The 16,911-nt window shown below is 36.4% G+C and overlaps 1 protein-coding gene across 10 annotated transcripts in view; it reads right to left on the minus strand.

Moving 5' to 3' along the window:
* Positions 1-437: 437 nt before the first annotated feature.
* Positions 438-16,911, minus strand: part of cbfb (core-binding factor subunit beta) — a 35,765-nt gene continuing 19,291 nt past the window's right edge. Inside the window, exons 4-8 of one of the 10 annotated variants that reach the window (XM_042744014.1) lie at positions 8,574-8,690; positions 8,368-8,463; positions 7,246-7,284; positions 6,906-6,953; positions 438-2,786 (exon numbers count right to left, since the gene is read on the minus strand). In XM_042744014.1, coding sequence (XP_042599948.1) covers positions 6,924-6,953; positions 7,246-7,284; positions 8,368-8,463; positions 8,574-8,690 — 282 coding nt within the window. In that variant the 3' untranslated portion in view covers positions 438-2,786; positions 6,906-6,923. Of the gene's footprint in view, positions 2,792-6,905; positions 6,954-7,245; positions 7,288-8,367; positions 8,464-8,573; positions 8,691-16,911 lie in introns of all 10 variants that reach the window. The other 9 variants (XM_042744013.1, XM_042744011.1, XM_042744010.1 and 6 more) reach the window with 9 other exon arrangements.

A 16,911-nucleotide genomic window follows, 5' to 3' on the forward strand; every position in this document is an offset into this window, starting at 1 on the left:
AAGAAAACATCCATTTACTTGTTTCAGCTTTACTTGTTGCAGCTTGTAGCAGCCAAATATTGTGTACGAATATTAGTCTATATAACAAGACAATAATATAATTTTATAGTGTGTAATTTCAAGCTGTAATTATGTTATAAAACATATAAAAAATATTAGTTAATTGTGTTCACATAGCAACACAAAGGAGTTTTATTTTAAACATTTGCATTTTATTCCATGTTTAAGATTTTATTTGATTAAACACAACACGTATTCAGAAATGTGATGGAGATTACATTGTGGAACTACCTTTTTGAGTTAACATAAAAATTGATGTGTCAAGCAGTGATTTTTAGGACACAACAATGGTAATTTAAATGTGCACACGATCTGCTACAGAAAAAAATATTTTTCCACTGAACTGCATAAAAAAGATACACACACATACACTATAATGAATGAGAATATGGTTTGTAACAAGTTTAATAAGAAACAAATCAAACATAACACTTCAGTTAACAGTCCTCCTTGCTTAAAATTAAAAAGAGAAAAAGAGCTAAAACCAAAGACCATATAAAAGCATCCCCACGTCTTTAGGGGGGCAAAGGGGAAAAGGAAAGCAATATATCAATACAGAAATACACATTTCATCATAGCGGAACCTGATAATGAAACAAACGTATACCTGCATCAATAACTTAAAACAAATAAGAAAATAAACATTTTATTTATTCATTCATTAAAAAAGAACCATCCACTACCTGGTGTGTACTGTATTTTGCCTTAATGCCAGCATTAAGTAAAGGGGTGAGAGAGAAACTAACAGAGGGCCAGCAAAGGTTACTTCTTTGATACACAGCACAAGACACACCTAGAAGCAGTGAGTTGATCTGCGAGACTAATTAAAGCAGGACTGCTTTGCGGACTCTGATTTGGTCAAGTTCTCTGTCTCTGGCATCTTCAAAATATATCCAGACCTCAGTAACCTCCTGGTGCCCAGTCTCTGACCACTGTGTGGTATGAAAGCCCACTCCAACTATATAAAGCTTTAACGTTCTACTAAACCAACATTAGCTTTTCTTCAAAACTCAGACAACATGAACTTGCTCTCTATAAATAAGCTCTCATTTGTGTATATTTGGTTTAAGCTAGAGGTAGGCCGTACCTTCTGACTTCAGCATCCCACCCAAAAAAAGAAATCTTGGCCCTTAAATCCTTACCATTGGATGTGGAAAATAAAAAACAACATAGAAACGATGCATCGTTAAATATTATGTTCAAAATCAAATGTCATTGGATAGCAATTTGTGATTCTGTTTATGTCATATAGTTATGTTCTTGTTCTGTTACAAGCTTTAATGATAGAGCAACTTGGTTTCTAACCTGACTTTCCTTCCCTACTTTCCTTTCTCTTTATCACTGATTTTCCTTTAACAGCTAACATCCAATCCAACGGCACTGACTGTCCCAAAACACTAAATCAGCTTAAACAGATTCAGGACCTTTGACCAAAGGGCACACAAATATCTTCTATTTGACCTGGTGGAGAATGTTTTATCCCAGTTTTATGATTATACTTACTTGCATATACAATAACAGAGGCAGATGTAAAAATGTTCAGGAATTTTAGATCTGTCTGGAAGTCACAGATAATACGATTTACAAATATTACTGTCATTTTTTTTGTCTTTACGGCTCCTGAGTGTTAAAAAAGTCCTATCTGGTATATATTGTAAATTGCATAAATTCACATGGTTTTATAAGAATGGAGGGAGATTTAATGTCAAAATCTCATTAAAAACCAAAAAAAAAAAAACATAGAGGGAAATAATGTAGTTGTCAAAAAAATAAAAAGTGTGGTATTTGACGAAGTGAAAGTGAAGTCTTCAATGACTGAAAAATGTATTAACTAATTTTTAAGAGTTCCAGAGTAAAATAGCCTGTGCAGCAAACACTGCTTAAAACAAACTAAATGGGTAAAACATTAATGTTAATGAAAGAAAAAGCAGATGTAGGGTGAAAAACCGAATCTCTGCCTCATTTTGTGTAGAGTAACACTGACCTCAATATTCACTTCCTGCTTCTCGGTTCACTTTCAAAGCATGCTTCAGCTGACTGTTACAGGAAGAGAGTGGAAGACAGAGCACACGGAGAAGGATGGTAGAAGAAAAGACCTCCTCGTTCACAACATCAGCAGCCTCTTTCTTGATTTTAGACATCAAAAAAAAATAATTCTACTCTACTGCACAAAACTACCTAGTGACGTTTACTAGTTTCTCCTACAAAGCACAAGGACAGACATGTTTATATATAGAGGAAATGAAAATACAAAAAGTAAACATCCTGACTTTCACACACAATACGAATAAAATAATTAAAAAATGCCATTTCATTACAATAGGATAAAATAAGATGCCTTGCATAGGGGGAAACAAGAGCAAACATAAGTAGGAAAACCATGCATACCGAAAGGCGATATGGGGGACTTAAACTGAACGTATCACATAGTGCAAAAATCCCAAGAAGAAACGAGGGACTAAATCAAATGCGAATGAATCTCTGACTCACATCAATACCAGCCCAGCCCAACCCACCCAGCCCCTTCACCAAACATCCCATCCGAAAATCCCCACCAGTGTGGACTTTGGTCTGTCCTGTGATAAACAAGGCATCAGGAGATGAGATTGCCGTGGTGTTGGAGGTCTTGTGACCCTATCCCTGCCCACTTTGGTGAATGCCGCTAGCGCATCTTGTGATCATCAGTGTTGCCCATGTTGGAGCCAGGGCTGGGGTCCTGCTGTCGCCTGGGCTGGGTCATCACACACAGACACACACACACACACACACACACACACACGAACAAACACCCACGCAACCCAACAAACAAACCGGGACAGAGACAGAATACAGTTAAAATAGTTGAGCTGTGCCTGAGTTGCTCACATGTTAGTTCTCAAACTACAAACACAATACAAGTAATAGTTTGCAGCCAACATGCAATTGCTCTTTGTGTCCAGCAGGGGATGGCAGAGATCAACTTCAGTCTAGACGCTAAAAATTGAGCTGCTTTTTTTGGTTGAAGTGGCAGACATTAGTCATTAGTCAGGGGGAAGAGTCTTCAAATCACTAGCCTTAAAAATAAAGATATGACTGATGGCCTTGTCACAGATACATATGTTTATGTGCCTATGTCTAAATCTCTCTCTGACATAGATGTCTGAGCACAGACAGGGCAGACGGACGGACAGACAGACAGGCAGACGGTGAGAGAAAGATAGACGAAGAGGCAGACATAGAGTATCTCACATAGTGTGAGGTCATCATCTGTGCAACCGGCGATTATAGCACGTTCTAACCCTAGAGCTACGCAAGGCTGTTTTTACTCAACCCGACGCCTGGGAATCCCATCTTTAAGCGTACGCATTAACAGATGAAGCTGTTATAGCTGTTATACGCACAAAAACAAAGCAGTCTGGTGCATAAACTTACTGTAAACAATATGCTTTAGCGAGCTCTACATGATTTCGGTGAACTGCAAAATTAAACGTATTTGTCTAGTGATGCGCTGCTTGTTATTTATTCACTACTGTTCAAAGGTTTGAGATGAGTAAGACTTCTTTCAGCAGGGACACATTAAATTGCTTCTTTATGATGAATCACTTGTATTCCTCATTTGTGAATGGCTTTGGATAAAAGCATCTGCTAAGTGAGTAAATGTAAGTGTGACAGTAAAGACATTTTTTCTAATGTTGCAAAAGATATCTGTTTCAAATAAATGCTGTTCTTTTGAACTTTGTACTCAAAGAATACAGAAAAAAATGTATCACGGTTTACACAAAAATATTAAACACCACAACTGTTGTCAACATTGATAATAATGTTACTTGAGGACCAAATCAGCATATTAAAATGATTTCTGAAGGACCGTTTGACACTGAAGACTGGAGTAATGGCTGCTGAAAATTCAGCTTTGCCATCATAGGAATAAATTACATTTTAAAATAAATTAAAATAGACAACAGTTATTCTAATTTGTAATAATATTTGATGATATTAATGTTTTTATTGTATTTCTTATCAGCCTTGGTGAACATCCTTTTCTTACTTACTAGAAGTAGCATGTATATATATATATATATATATATATATATATATATATATATATATATATATATATATATATATACACACACATGCATGTATATATTTAAAAAAATATATATATTAAATATATTTATAATATAAATTATATGAATATAAACAATATAGTCATGTAAATATTTTCAAAGTATATATTGTATGTATGTGTATTTATATATACATAATAAATATACAGAGAACATGCATATTATGTGAACAAAAACATTTATTTTGGATGCGATGAATCGAGATTAATTGTTTGACAGAACTTATATATATAATCATATAATTATATATATATAATATATATATAATCTTACTAGTATATACTGTACTTTTATTCTAATTATTTCTGAAATGTTGCTTTTTATGTATTTTTATATTTTAGAACAAACATGTGAAATGTGACATTAATGTTGATTAGAAATTATCCTGCTGAAAAAGAAATAAAATTACAAATTTAAAAAAAACAACGACGCTTAAACCAACACAAACTGGTTTGCTGGTCTTAGCTGATTTCAGCTGGTCTCATAAATTGCTGGGCAGCCAGATGGTCTACCACCATAACCAGCAGAAAAATACACAAAACCCCAGTAAAAACCAGCCAACAGACCAGGCTGACCAGGTAATCCCAACAAATCAGCTAGGTGTAAGTTTAAGTTTAAGTTTCTTTTCTTTCTTTCTTTTTTTTATGTTTCGGCAGGGCAGTAAATAATAAAAATGCTGCACAAAACCAGAAGATGCTATATATATCTATAGGGCTTTATAAAGCACAAAAAGCTTTTTTATGCTTGCTCTGTAGTATTTAAGCTTTGAAAAAGTGTGTTTGTGTGGATGAGAGGACGCAGCATCGATCATACGGAGCCCAGCTGAAGCACTCTCCTGTACCACAAGTCAATAGTGCTTAGATTTTGCCGGGCAGACAGCGCTGCTAATGAAAAAGATCAATACTAATGACATATTAATACTTGCACTGGCCCAACATCACTCATGCTCTAATCCCACCTGCAGTAAAGGCCTGGGTTTCATGAAAAATGGCCTATCTATTTTTCATCCATCTCTTTACCATCTATCACGCAGAAGGCCATTACACTCTTCGATATCTTTCAGCTTTGATTCGCCCCCTTGGACTCCCTGCATAGACAAACAGTGACGGAACCGCATTAAGACACGCCGAGAGAGGACAAATAAGTGTTTACGCACAGCGAATGTTCCTTTTTGTCTCTCGGTGAGGTCATAAGTGATTTTGAAGTCTCTAAATGCATTGTTCATCCTTTTGAAACGAACCTGGCCCACTTTCCCAGAAAACGTTGGCTTTCTGCTGATCCAGACTGCTATTGTGCTGGTTTTTATCCAATTACAGATGATGGAGTTTTGAGATTTGACCACAGATATGTGACCATTGTACTGCGTGAAAGCTCAAGGTACGATCCAAGCTCAAGTATTATTCGCTTTCCAAAAATAAAGGCCACCAAAATGCAGCTCAAAAACAAGCTCTGAACGAAGATCAGACTTCACACAGCTAGGTTTGTTTTGCACTGCAGTATTATTTATATATTACACTATTACAAATAAAGGTTCTGACGGTTCTGTGAAGAGCATCCATAGAACCTATGCATTACACACAAGGGTTTTAGATTATTTAGATTATTTAGACTATTAAAATGTTCTTTTCAGTAAGAAACAATGGTTATTTTAAGATATTTTCACTGAAAGGTTCTTTGGGGACACAAAAATGGTTCTTCTACAGCATCATTGTGAAAACCACTTTTTGGAACTTTTATTTTTAAGTGTTCACCATTTGAAAGTCTGGAGTTAATAAGAATTTTTTTAAAGAAATTAATTCTTTTATTAAGCAGGGATGCATTCAATTGATCAAGTGTGTCAGTAAATACATTTATAATGTTCAAAAGCTGTTTCTATGCAGTGTGGAGTTTAATATTTGTAACGCGAAGGCTAGAGGTTCGATCCGAGCTCAAGTGTTATTCGCTTTCCAAAATAAAGCCAACCGAACAGTGCAGCTCGAAAACAAGCTCTGAACGAGGGTCAGACTCCACACTGCTGGGATGAGAAAGCATGAATTATAGAATAATTACAGGGTTTCATTTTTCCACCGCTCACAGTGACTTTGAGCTTTGAGGGAAAAACATTTGGCCCGTGAGTCACAGATCGCCTGACTGCAATAAGTAAGAAATTTGATTTTCATAAGCAGCCAGATCTATTTAAAAAAGAGACCTTGGCATGATTGATTTTGGAAGAGAGGATGAAGAGAGTGTAAAGGAACGCCTGAGGGTGTAGATTAGGAGGGAGGAATATAAAGGCGGCGGTTCATAAGGGGAATCTTTCTGGTCATGTGCTGCCAAGCTGTGCCTGAGAGCTCCCAGAGGGCTTTGCAGCAGGGGAGTGGGTGGGCGGGGCAGTGAGGAATCTTGGGATAGAAGTCTGGTCTCCATTACAGAGGTCTGAGAAGAGCGAGCTGGGGGTCTATCGCACTGGTAGAACGTTTTTTTAGTGATTACTGTATAAGACCCGTAGCCCAAAGTTGCCTACTGAAGCCTGAAATCTCACTCGTTTATAGAAACACAAACCTACAGTACATGTACCTACTAACACATACAGACACAGTAAACACACAAACACACACACAGCGTAGAATACATAAAGACACAGAGATGCTCTCTCATGCACATGCTCTTGTGAAACACACACTCACGTACACACACTTACAGACAGACACGGTTTAGTGCATGACACAAGGATAGAGAGAAGCAGAGGAGACCGACCCTGGTCCTTGAAGGCCATCAGTCCCAGATTTTTGATGCCACAGGGTCCTAAAAAAACACAATTTGGTTTTCATCTTAAGAGTGCAGTTTGGATTGACTGTAGAATGATTATATTTGAGGACTTACAATGCAAAGACACTTCATGCACTAAGCCATGAGTAAACAAGTAAAGCACTTCAATAGCTTACACGTACACAAACTCACATATATGCAAGCAAACATACAAAATGCTAAGAAACAAACATGCCCTTCTTCGTTATGCTTTTAGTCTGAATGATTTATAGTAAACAGAAAATCAAGGCAGCAGTTCACTACATAAAATCCTAAATTGTTGTCTTACCTCCTGAGTTATTAAATGACTGAGCTGTGCCATCGGCATCTGCTAAATGACAAGTGATCAAATCAGTATTGCCCCAGACAAGCTGTTAAGCTACGTCAAGAGCTCTCAAGACATCAGGGAACAGACAGAAATGTTGTTGAGGTGGCATTTATTTACCTGCTCCTGCAGTGCAATTTTCAAAGGAGACAGAATTCACAACTTCTTCTTTCATGTAAAAATGACTTTCAGAGATAGTCATTTTCATGTTGAAATGCTGTTTAGTAAATTCTTACATGACTTACAGAATTAATGGAACCTTTTAGGTTTAACTGATTTTATTTCCATGACAATTATTCACATTATAATTAAAAAATATTTTATTCTCATTTTTGTAATATAAAAATATATATAATCAGTAGTTTCATTAATATAAAAAAGATTTAGATATCACTTATACTCTGATTTTTCTTTTAAAAACTGCAATTTCTTAAAATATTAATCATCTTTGAGAATAATAATAATTACAAAAAATCCCACAAAAGTCAAATGTCCGGATGCATTACAGTAATGACATATTTTAGTTAATTGTCATGAATTAATAATGTGACATTGCAGAAATATCCTAATAAAAGGCTTCATTTCCTTTGTCCAAAATATTATGCTCTTATTTTGGGGTGAGATGTGATCTAGACATGATTTTGTGAGATTCACCCTACCACTTTAGCTTGACCCATAAGAAAAGATGCCGGTGGCACCACTTCATCATCTGCCTGCTTGGGAGCTACTAAAAAAATGGTATTTTCAGTGAACTGCTCCTTAAAGCATCAAATATTTTGGCAGTGGCTGTCAATCAAAATATTAGCAAGAGGAATTAGGTAAAGATTATGCATAAAAAGCACATAAAGAAGTATTGTACATGCACAAGTGGAAAACACATGTACACATATGCACACACATAGTATACAAACACACACACACACACACACACACACACACACACACACACACACACACACACACACACACACACACACACACACTCAGACAAGAACTCCTATGAGAACATATCCGTTTTTCAGCATGCACTAACTGATTGAAACTTCACACACTCATACACACATCCTCACTCACTCTGGCTCTCACCTCCATGTCCTCACGGTGCGAGCGATCCCTGTCCTCAAAATCACGGGTCCTTCTGCGGGCTTCCTCAAAGGCTGCCTGGGCTAGAGCATCCTCTTGCTGTATAAAGACACAAAAAGACAGGAAGCCAGACAGTGGTCAGTCATTTCTGATGTATGTAAGGCACAAAATAGTTTTACAGTACATGGTGGTTTGTCTGTAGTCTGTACCTGTGCCCTCTCATCATCATATTCAAGACAGCCCATCCCATCCAGACGCTGAAGATCAATCCAGCCTCTCCAGATCACACACACTCCATTCAGGATCATAGGTGCCTTCAGATAAACCTGCACACATACACACACACATAGTTGCAATGGTTATTATGACATACAATAGCAATGAATATTGCAAAAAGCGAGAAAAAAAAGATGAGAAAGAGCCTGAAGATTTTTGTTTAATTTTCAGAGTACATTTAGAAGGGAAATTATAACAATATTATTAATTTATTATAAAATTTTCTAAGGCCTGCATGATGTGAATCAATGACATGCAGCACATTTGTTTAGTCAGCATCAATTAATTAAAAAAAATGTTAAAAATGTTAGACCATTTTTAAATATATGTATATTATATAAAAGATAAAGAACATGTAAAATAAAATGCCCCCTACCCAAGAAAACCCTTAATGATATTACAATATTTGTAAAATAGAAAAATAAATAAACAAAAAATATTTGTATTTAATAATAAATGTATAATAAATTAAATGTATACTTATAATGAATAAAATAATGATTAATAGGCACACACTGTCCATGTTCATGATGTATCTAACAAACAAACAAATAAATAAATTCTCTTTATATTTAAAAACCTGAAAATAATGATTAATGGGTGTGCCCTGTCTGCAAATATTTTCTAGATGTGAGGAAAAGACTACATTTCTAAGAACGTGGCGCATGCATTTTAAACTTTTAAAAGAAATTTCCTTTTCTTTATCTTACATGCTCTTATTAGCATTGATTCTTCTATAGACTACTATATTCCACAGATATAACTAACTCTCCAATAATTCTACACAGACACAACAACCCTTTGGAACAGGTGAAATGCCATAACCACCTACTCCACAGTTGTAGCCGCAGTTGAAAACCCCCTCTCAACGTCACACCCGGCGGTACAATGGTTCATTTGAATTGTAAAACACTTTGTGAGTTGTTTAGTGGAAGTTACTGCTGGGAATGGCCTCAAAACTGGATATACATATACACATGTAACCATTACAACTTTTTCTGTTTCTTCCTGTCGTACCTCAGTCTCAGCCCAGCCAAAGCGTATAGGGCAGCCTCCAGTGTTTGCTTCCTGTGATGAGAGTGTTTATTTATAGAGGCCAGCGTAGTAGAGAGTAAGGGTACACCGATGCAGAGACAGGCAAAGCCTGTCTGAATTTATTTATACTGAGCACGGCCAATGAATGCAGCGCGGGCAACACATGATTGCATCCGTGTGTGAGACTCAGAGGATTGGGGGGGGGCTATGTATAAGACAAGGTGGACAAAGAGTGAGAGAGATGTTGTGAATGTGGAGACAGGGGTATATGACTGTCTGCCTGGCTCGGAGCCACAGGAATATCACATCTCTGCCACTGAGGAATCTAGGCTGAGACAAAAGTGTGCAGTCTGTCGGTCTGTGGGTGCTGTTTATTTCTGTAACTGCAGTGAAAGAGGCCAGCTATAAATGCATACACATATGCACGTATCCTCAGCGTTACCCGCCAAAACCAATGAGCCACCCGAGTCACCAAATGAGACCGACGTTCCACCTTGCTGCTCCAAAAAGCAGAGAAACACAGGAACACTGCAGTATGTTGTTGGATACTCAAAGTCCCCCACTGGACACTGGTGACTGCTGGAGTGACCTGCCAGACAAACACACTCCGCCAAAGAAGACACAACATGAGCTTTGTCTGACTTTACTGCCGTCCTTTAAGCATCCACTAAATTCACCACATTGATGTGAATGGTGTCTAGCATTAATATAGCTCACCAATTCACTTATCAAACACTAACTTTTCCTATTCATGAAAAAGGCACATATATGTAATAAATATACACTAATGTTTATTGTTTATAATATTTATTATACATCAAGTTTGTTTGTTTTTTTTTAGATTTTTTGAAAGAAGTATTTTATGCTCACCAAGGTTGCATTTATTTCATTCAAAATACCATAAAAATACAGTGAAATATTATTACAATTTAAAATAACTGTTTATATTTTAATAAATTTTAGAATGTAATGTATTCCTGAGAAAGCATAGCTGAATTTACTGCATCTATTACAGTCTTCAGTGTCACATGATCCTTCAGAAATCATTCTAATATGCTAATTTGGAGCTCAAGAAACAATTCTTATTAATATCAATGTTTAAAATTGCTTAACAATTTTTTGAAAAGTGTGATACTTTTTCCCCCACAGGATTCTTTGATTAATACAAAGTTCAAAAGAACAGATTTTTGTTTTGGAACAAAGTATTTGCCATCACAATTGATCAATTTAACACATCCAAGATCAATAAAAGTAATATTTTCTTAATTAGCCCCAAACTTTTGAACAGTAATGTATATTGATACTAAATCACATGACCAAAAGAGTCATGAAAAAAAGGGTCAACAAACCCAATACACACTGTACCACAGAAGAGAAATATCAAATCTATCATACACATTTTATGTGAAATAGAATAAACAAGTGCCAATTGTGCAAGATGGTTTATGCCACAAGCTTTCAAATGAAGACTATTAAAGGCCACTTTAATAGCAAATAAATGTTTGCTACTGTACCTTTAAGACTTTTTGTAAATAAAGATAAATGGTGTTCACTAAGGTGTTTTGTCTCTCAAAATACAGAATTGATGTTGATATATAAATGTGAGTCATGGATCCATCAATAATGATTATTTCCAATGTTTGCAGATGATAGAAAGTTATTAACAATATTGAATCATCATTAAAGTATACTCCTGTTACTCATGTTAACTTACATCTATTCTTTACTAAAATCAACAACTTTGTCAAATATCCAAGTGAAGTCACCACAGATGTATAAACACCAATGTAGCTCTTGCCTGAAGATATTTACTGTTGTGCAACCACTAAAAGGCCACTATTATGAATGACACTGATGAAATGTTTACCAAAATCAAAAGATAAACCACAACTGTGCTACAGGTCTAAATAACAAAGAAACGAGACAAGGAGTCTCATTAGAATCAATGATTCAATAAACCACTACTATTGGAGTCGTGGTGTAGCAGTAGCGCATGTTTACAGCACATTAGAGCTGTGGTGCTCCCCACAGGGATACAGATTTGAATCCTAAAATAAATAAATCAGTATATAAAAACAAAATCCAGCTGATCGCTATTTAATTTGTTTTAATTTATTATGGCTGCTGCTAAAAAATGTAAGGTTTTAAACTTCCATGTGTTATATTTCCATGTGTATAAACACCTCATGTTAAAACATGAAGTCCCAAAAGGTGATGTGAAAAAAGATTTCAATGTTTTCACACCTGAGGAAATGACAGCTTTCCTGTCAGCAGTGAAGGGCTGTTCTGACTATGTTCCCTTTCGAAACAACCTCACTGGAACGGTTTCCCAAGCACAGCTCCGTCTGGCTCTTCCACCCCCACACCTGCCCTCCTGAAACTCCTTCCCCGTGTTTCCTTACAGGATGTACCGTAGGCTGTGATCTGTGTCCCCCTCAGCAGTAAAATGTAGGTAGGAAAAATAAAGCCCGCTAAGCTCTGCGGCAGTTTAACTAAACATCAGTGAAGTCAACGATTTGAATGAAATCATATCCTCAGCCGCACTGTGATTTTAACTGAAAACACGCCGGACTGTGAATACTCAAGTAGAGATAATACTAGGGAAAATTATGCAATGTAATTAAAGGGCAAATTTACAACAAACTGCTGAGGAATCAAAAAAAAACAAAAAACATCATCTTCCAAACATAGCAGAAATCTGATATTTCAGAGGGACGAAAGGAAAATCGCCTGTTTCTGAGAAGCACGGCACAATGGGCCATACATCTGAAATAAATACTGAATGCGAATCTGAACCTACATGTATTTTTATCATTTCGGATTGTTTTGCTCTCTCATCTGTCCAACTCAAACAGTTTCTTCTCCCAAGAAATACAGGCCTTATAGCCATTAATAACATATTTAAAAAGCCTTTCTGAGTTTCATCCAGAAAGAACATTCATAACTCCATCAGCCTAAACACACAGTTTTCACTGGGACCGAGCCAACAATGCAGACATATGAGAAAAGCAGTTCTCTTTCTCTCTTCCTCTGCTGTTTTTCATTGGGTATTTCTAGAAGGTGATGAGTAGTCAAGCCATCCCCTGAGGATTGGTGAAGAACTAGGTAAAAGAGCTGGGATGGATGGGTAGTTACATTCAGGTTGTGGTACACTTGTGTTTGTGAATTGTTTATGTCATGTTTCGGTCCTAAAGTAGTTCCTCTAAGAAGACTGCAGGTCTTTGTTTCTTCATAGTTAAAATTGACATGAACTGCTTTTTGTAACCCATTTTACTTGAGTAATGTGATGTATTTTCGAGTGAAACATGACAATAAACAAGAAAATATGTTGGGTGGGACTTTTTCCCATCGGGAATTAATTAGGTGGGAAAAGTGGGTGATACATAGCAGAATGGAGCCAGACCAAAAGCAAGTTTGCTAAAACTTGAGGAGAAATGTCCATTCAGAAGAAGAGCAAGTTAAAACAAACAATCATTCATTAAAAAAAATTTAAATATTCATTCATTAAAAATTACAATCAGACATTAAAAACTATTATTATTGACTAAATTAAAAAAAAATTGTACACAAATAAAAAGTTTGGGGTCGGTACGATTTTTTGTGGTTTTGTAAGAAGTCTGTTATGCTCAACAAGGCTTTATTTTGTCAAAAATATAACAACAACTGTAATATTGTGAAATTTATATTGTATATATGCTATTATATATGATATATAATATTATAGGTAGCACTTTAATATAGGGACCAATTTTCACTATTAACTAGTTGCTTATTAGCATGCCTATTATTAACATATTAGCTGTTTATTAGTACTTATAAAGCACATATTCTGCATGTCGGTATTCTACATCCTAATCCTAAACATAACAACTACCTTACTATTAATAAGCAGCAAATTAGGAGTGTACTGAGGCAAAAGTCGTAGTTTATGGTTTGTTAATTGCAATATTTGGACTCTAAAATAAATTGTGACCTATTATATATACAGTATATATATATATATATATATATATATATATATATATATATATATATACACATGCATGTGTGTGGTGTGTATACGGTATGTGTATGTATGAGTGACACAGACAATATACACACAGACAATATATATATATATATATATATATATATATATATATATATATATATATATATATATATATATATATGCGTGTGTGTGTGTATATGTGTATGTATGAGATTACACCATTATAGTAAAATGTTCTAAGAACTGTGAATATGATATGAATACGAAAAGCAAGTCACAACATATAATTAAACAAAGCTAGCAATCATAATAGCTTTAAACCAAAAGCAAGTTACATTATAACTCAAAGAACATTTAGAAAACACTGCAAACACCTTAGTGAGTCTACAATCTGGGACCTATAAAGACCATGGGCCATCTTTAGCTAATAAACACGTGTGAGAGATGTCATAGGTGGCCGTCAAAAGGAAAGACTGTGGAGGTACAGTGCTGGGTGGGGCAGCTGTATGGATAAGACACAGAGGATCTGTGTGTGTGTTTGTGGAGCTGAGCAGAGGTGGGAGGGGGTGAGAGAGCACGAGTAAACACTGGGATTGAATTCAGCCGCGGAGGCTTTTGATTCAGACAGCCAAAACAATCCCGGGCCCTGCGTACAGCCTATAGGCCCCAGACAAGACAGACGGGTTTACATGCATCTGTTCATCTACCTCTCTCTCTCCTGCCCTCTATATCGCTCTCTTTTCCTCTGTGTCTGCCTCTCTTTGCAGTTGTTACATTAAGTAAACAGTCATCGTACCTGTAGCGATTTAAAACTCTGGATCTCACTGATGTGTTTTGTCTGTGTCACTGTGCCATGACTGAGTCAGAGCGACTTCAAAGTCTCTTTCTTTCTTGCAAACACAATGGCGCAGTCAGAGAGAGCAGTCTGAACATGTTCACCCCAGAGTTTACATGTACGTAAACCAGTGTGATAACTTGAGACATGAGGGAGATATGCACAGCAAATTATGTTTATTAACAATATATACACACATCTGCTCTCTGTGCTAAAGTTAAATCTGTAAGTAGTGATTATCTGTGTGGGCTGATTTCTCAACTTGCATTTATAGAGATTATAATATGATTGTTAGTGAGTCAGCAGTTCAGTCACTCCCAACACATGAGCGTGGCATCAACTAGCATTCAAATATCATGGATTTGCATATTTATCCACAATTTTTTTTTTGGATGCCACAAATGGTAATTTTAAATGTGGATGAAACAGGAAACAAAGTGACGAATAGAAATTAAACGAAGTTGTGATTTAGAGCAAATCAGAAAGTGAGAAGCATTATGCTCCCCCAAAGCTGCATTTACAGTATTTCCAATATATATATATATATATATATATATATATATATATATATATATATATATATATATATATATATATATATAACAATTTAAAATAATTGTTTTCTTTATGTTTTCAAATGTCAATTATTTGTGAAATGTTAAAGATGAATTTTTAGCAGCTTTTACTCCAGTCTTCAGTGTCACATGATCATTCTAGTATGTTGATGCTTATTTGGTGAAACATTTCAAACAATTAATTTAAAACACTTCAGAAGCAAACCAAGTGAATGAGTCATTGAATCATGCATTCTACTGATTCATTCAAAAATGCTGATTCAGTCAGAAATCAACAGAGCGAAAACATATTAAATAACCATAACGATAATGTGACTAGAATAATAGTTACTCCATAATAACTTGTGTTTATTGTAGTCTTGCTTACTGAACTGTTGTATAACAACAATACAGTTTATATAATTTTCCTTACATCCTATATCATAGCCATGTGGAACTACATCACTCTTGATCGAGGGATATTGCTAAAATTATTATTTATAAACAGCTATTTTCATCTATGAATATGACATGAAAGAACTTTAACAGTTTAAACCGAAAGCTCGGGAGGAGCTTGTTCATCTAGTCTGTCAATCAACACAAGAATATACAAGCGTCTGTTTTCTCACACGTGACTATTCCTCCGGCAACCACTCCAACTCTACCTTTGTTTTTAATTTTGACTACATATTAACCAACTTTACTAAGTATCCCGGGGGTTATGTAGAGGCATGTAGTAAATTCATTTGTGATTTCACAACCAAATATCTACATGCTGACTTTAAAACCTGTCAGCAGGGAGAAACTGACAGACAAGGTTTGTAATGTGGCTCTGTAATTACATAGACAGAGTGTCCTGGTAATCAGGAGGCCCCCACTGACTGCTTTTGCTGAAATGTGACATCAGCCCAGCAGGGAAAGCTGATGAACTCTACCTGTGGGAGTTAGTATTAAACAGGCCATTAAAAGACAAAATTAGACTATCAAAGATAAGAGATAGAGAGAGACCCAGAAAACAGGAAGTGCAGAGTCGAGACATGCCACCTAGTGGGTGACATCCTTTTTCCCACCATGCACCTCTCCAGGGAGCCATGGCTTTCGAGGAAGAGGATGAAGACGCTGGGGGGGAAGGGACACATCAGTGGCAGATGTGCAGCCAACAGCCATGTGGAAATGATCAATGTGACCAATTAGAGGCAGAGCGGTGCGATACACACAGCACGTCTTCAATCTAGTGTGCGTGCAAGTGTGTATACTACGACACACTAAGTATGTTTCCAGTCTGTAGAGTTCTGTCTTTACCGCTTAAAAAGTATTTTTGCAAAGGTAAACAAATAATCCAGAATAAATTAGAAAATGAAAACAGGAGCTGAAAGGCGTTGTCAGATGTGGAGTGGGGCGAGTTTGTTTTTCTGCTGGATACATGAGCGGTCCCACGTTCTTGCCGTTTTCCTGGGCTATTTCTAGCTTGACTAGCACAGGGGTTTCATTTACGAGCGTGCCAAACCCAAGGCCTTCCCAGGGTGCTTTGGGGCAAGGGGAGGCTTCGACGTGCTCTCATATGGACCTGAATCCCACGCTTGCCTCCCACACACACACGCTCTCCTCTAAAATGATTTCCACATCTGTAGAGACAGCCAGACTTTTTTAAGCGCAGCTACATGGAGAAGGAAAATAAAGTGGAGGGGAGCGTAGAAAACTACTTGACCACAGACTTCCTCCTCAAAACGAAACGTCAGCTCCCACATCCCCCACACCCTGGTGTATGACATTCAAAAACGAACGCAACGGCAGCCCCTCACACATACACATCCTTAGATTTACAAATAATATGAAGATACCGGAACATAGACTTG

This window comes from Cyprinus carpio, chromosome B18 (assembly GCF_018340385.1).
Source record: "Cyprinus carpio isolate SPL01 chromosome B18, ASM1834038v1, whole genome shotgun sequence".
Classification (NCBI taxonomy): domain Eukaryota; kingdom Metazoa; phylum Chordata; class Actinopteri; order Cypriniformes; family Cyprinidae; genus Cyprinus; species Cyprinus carpio.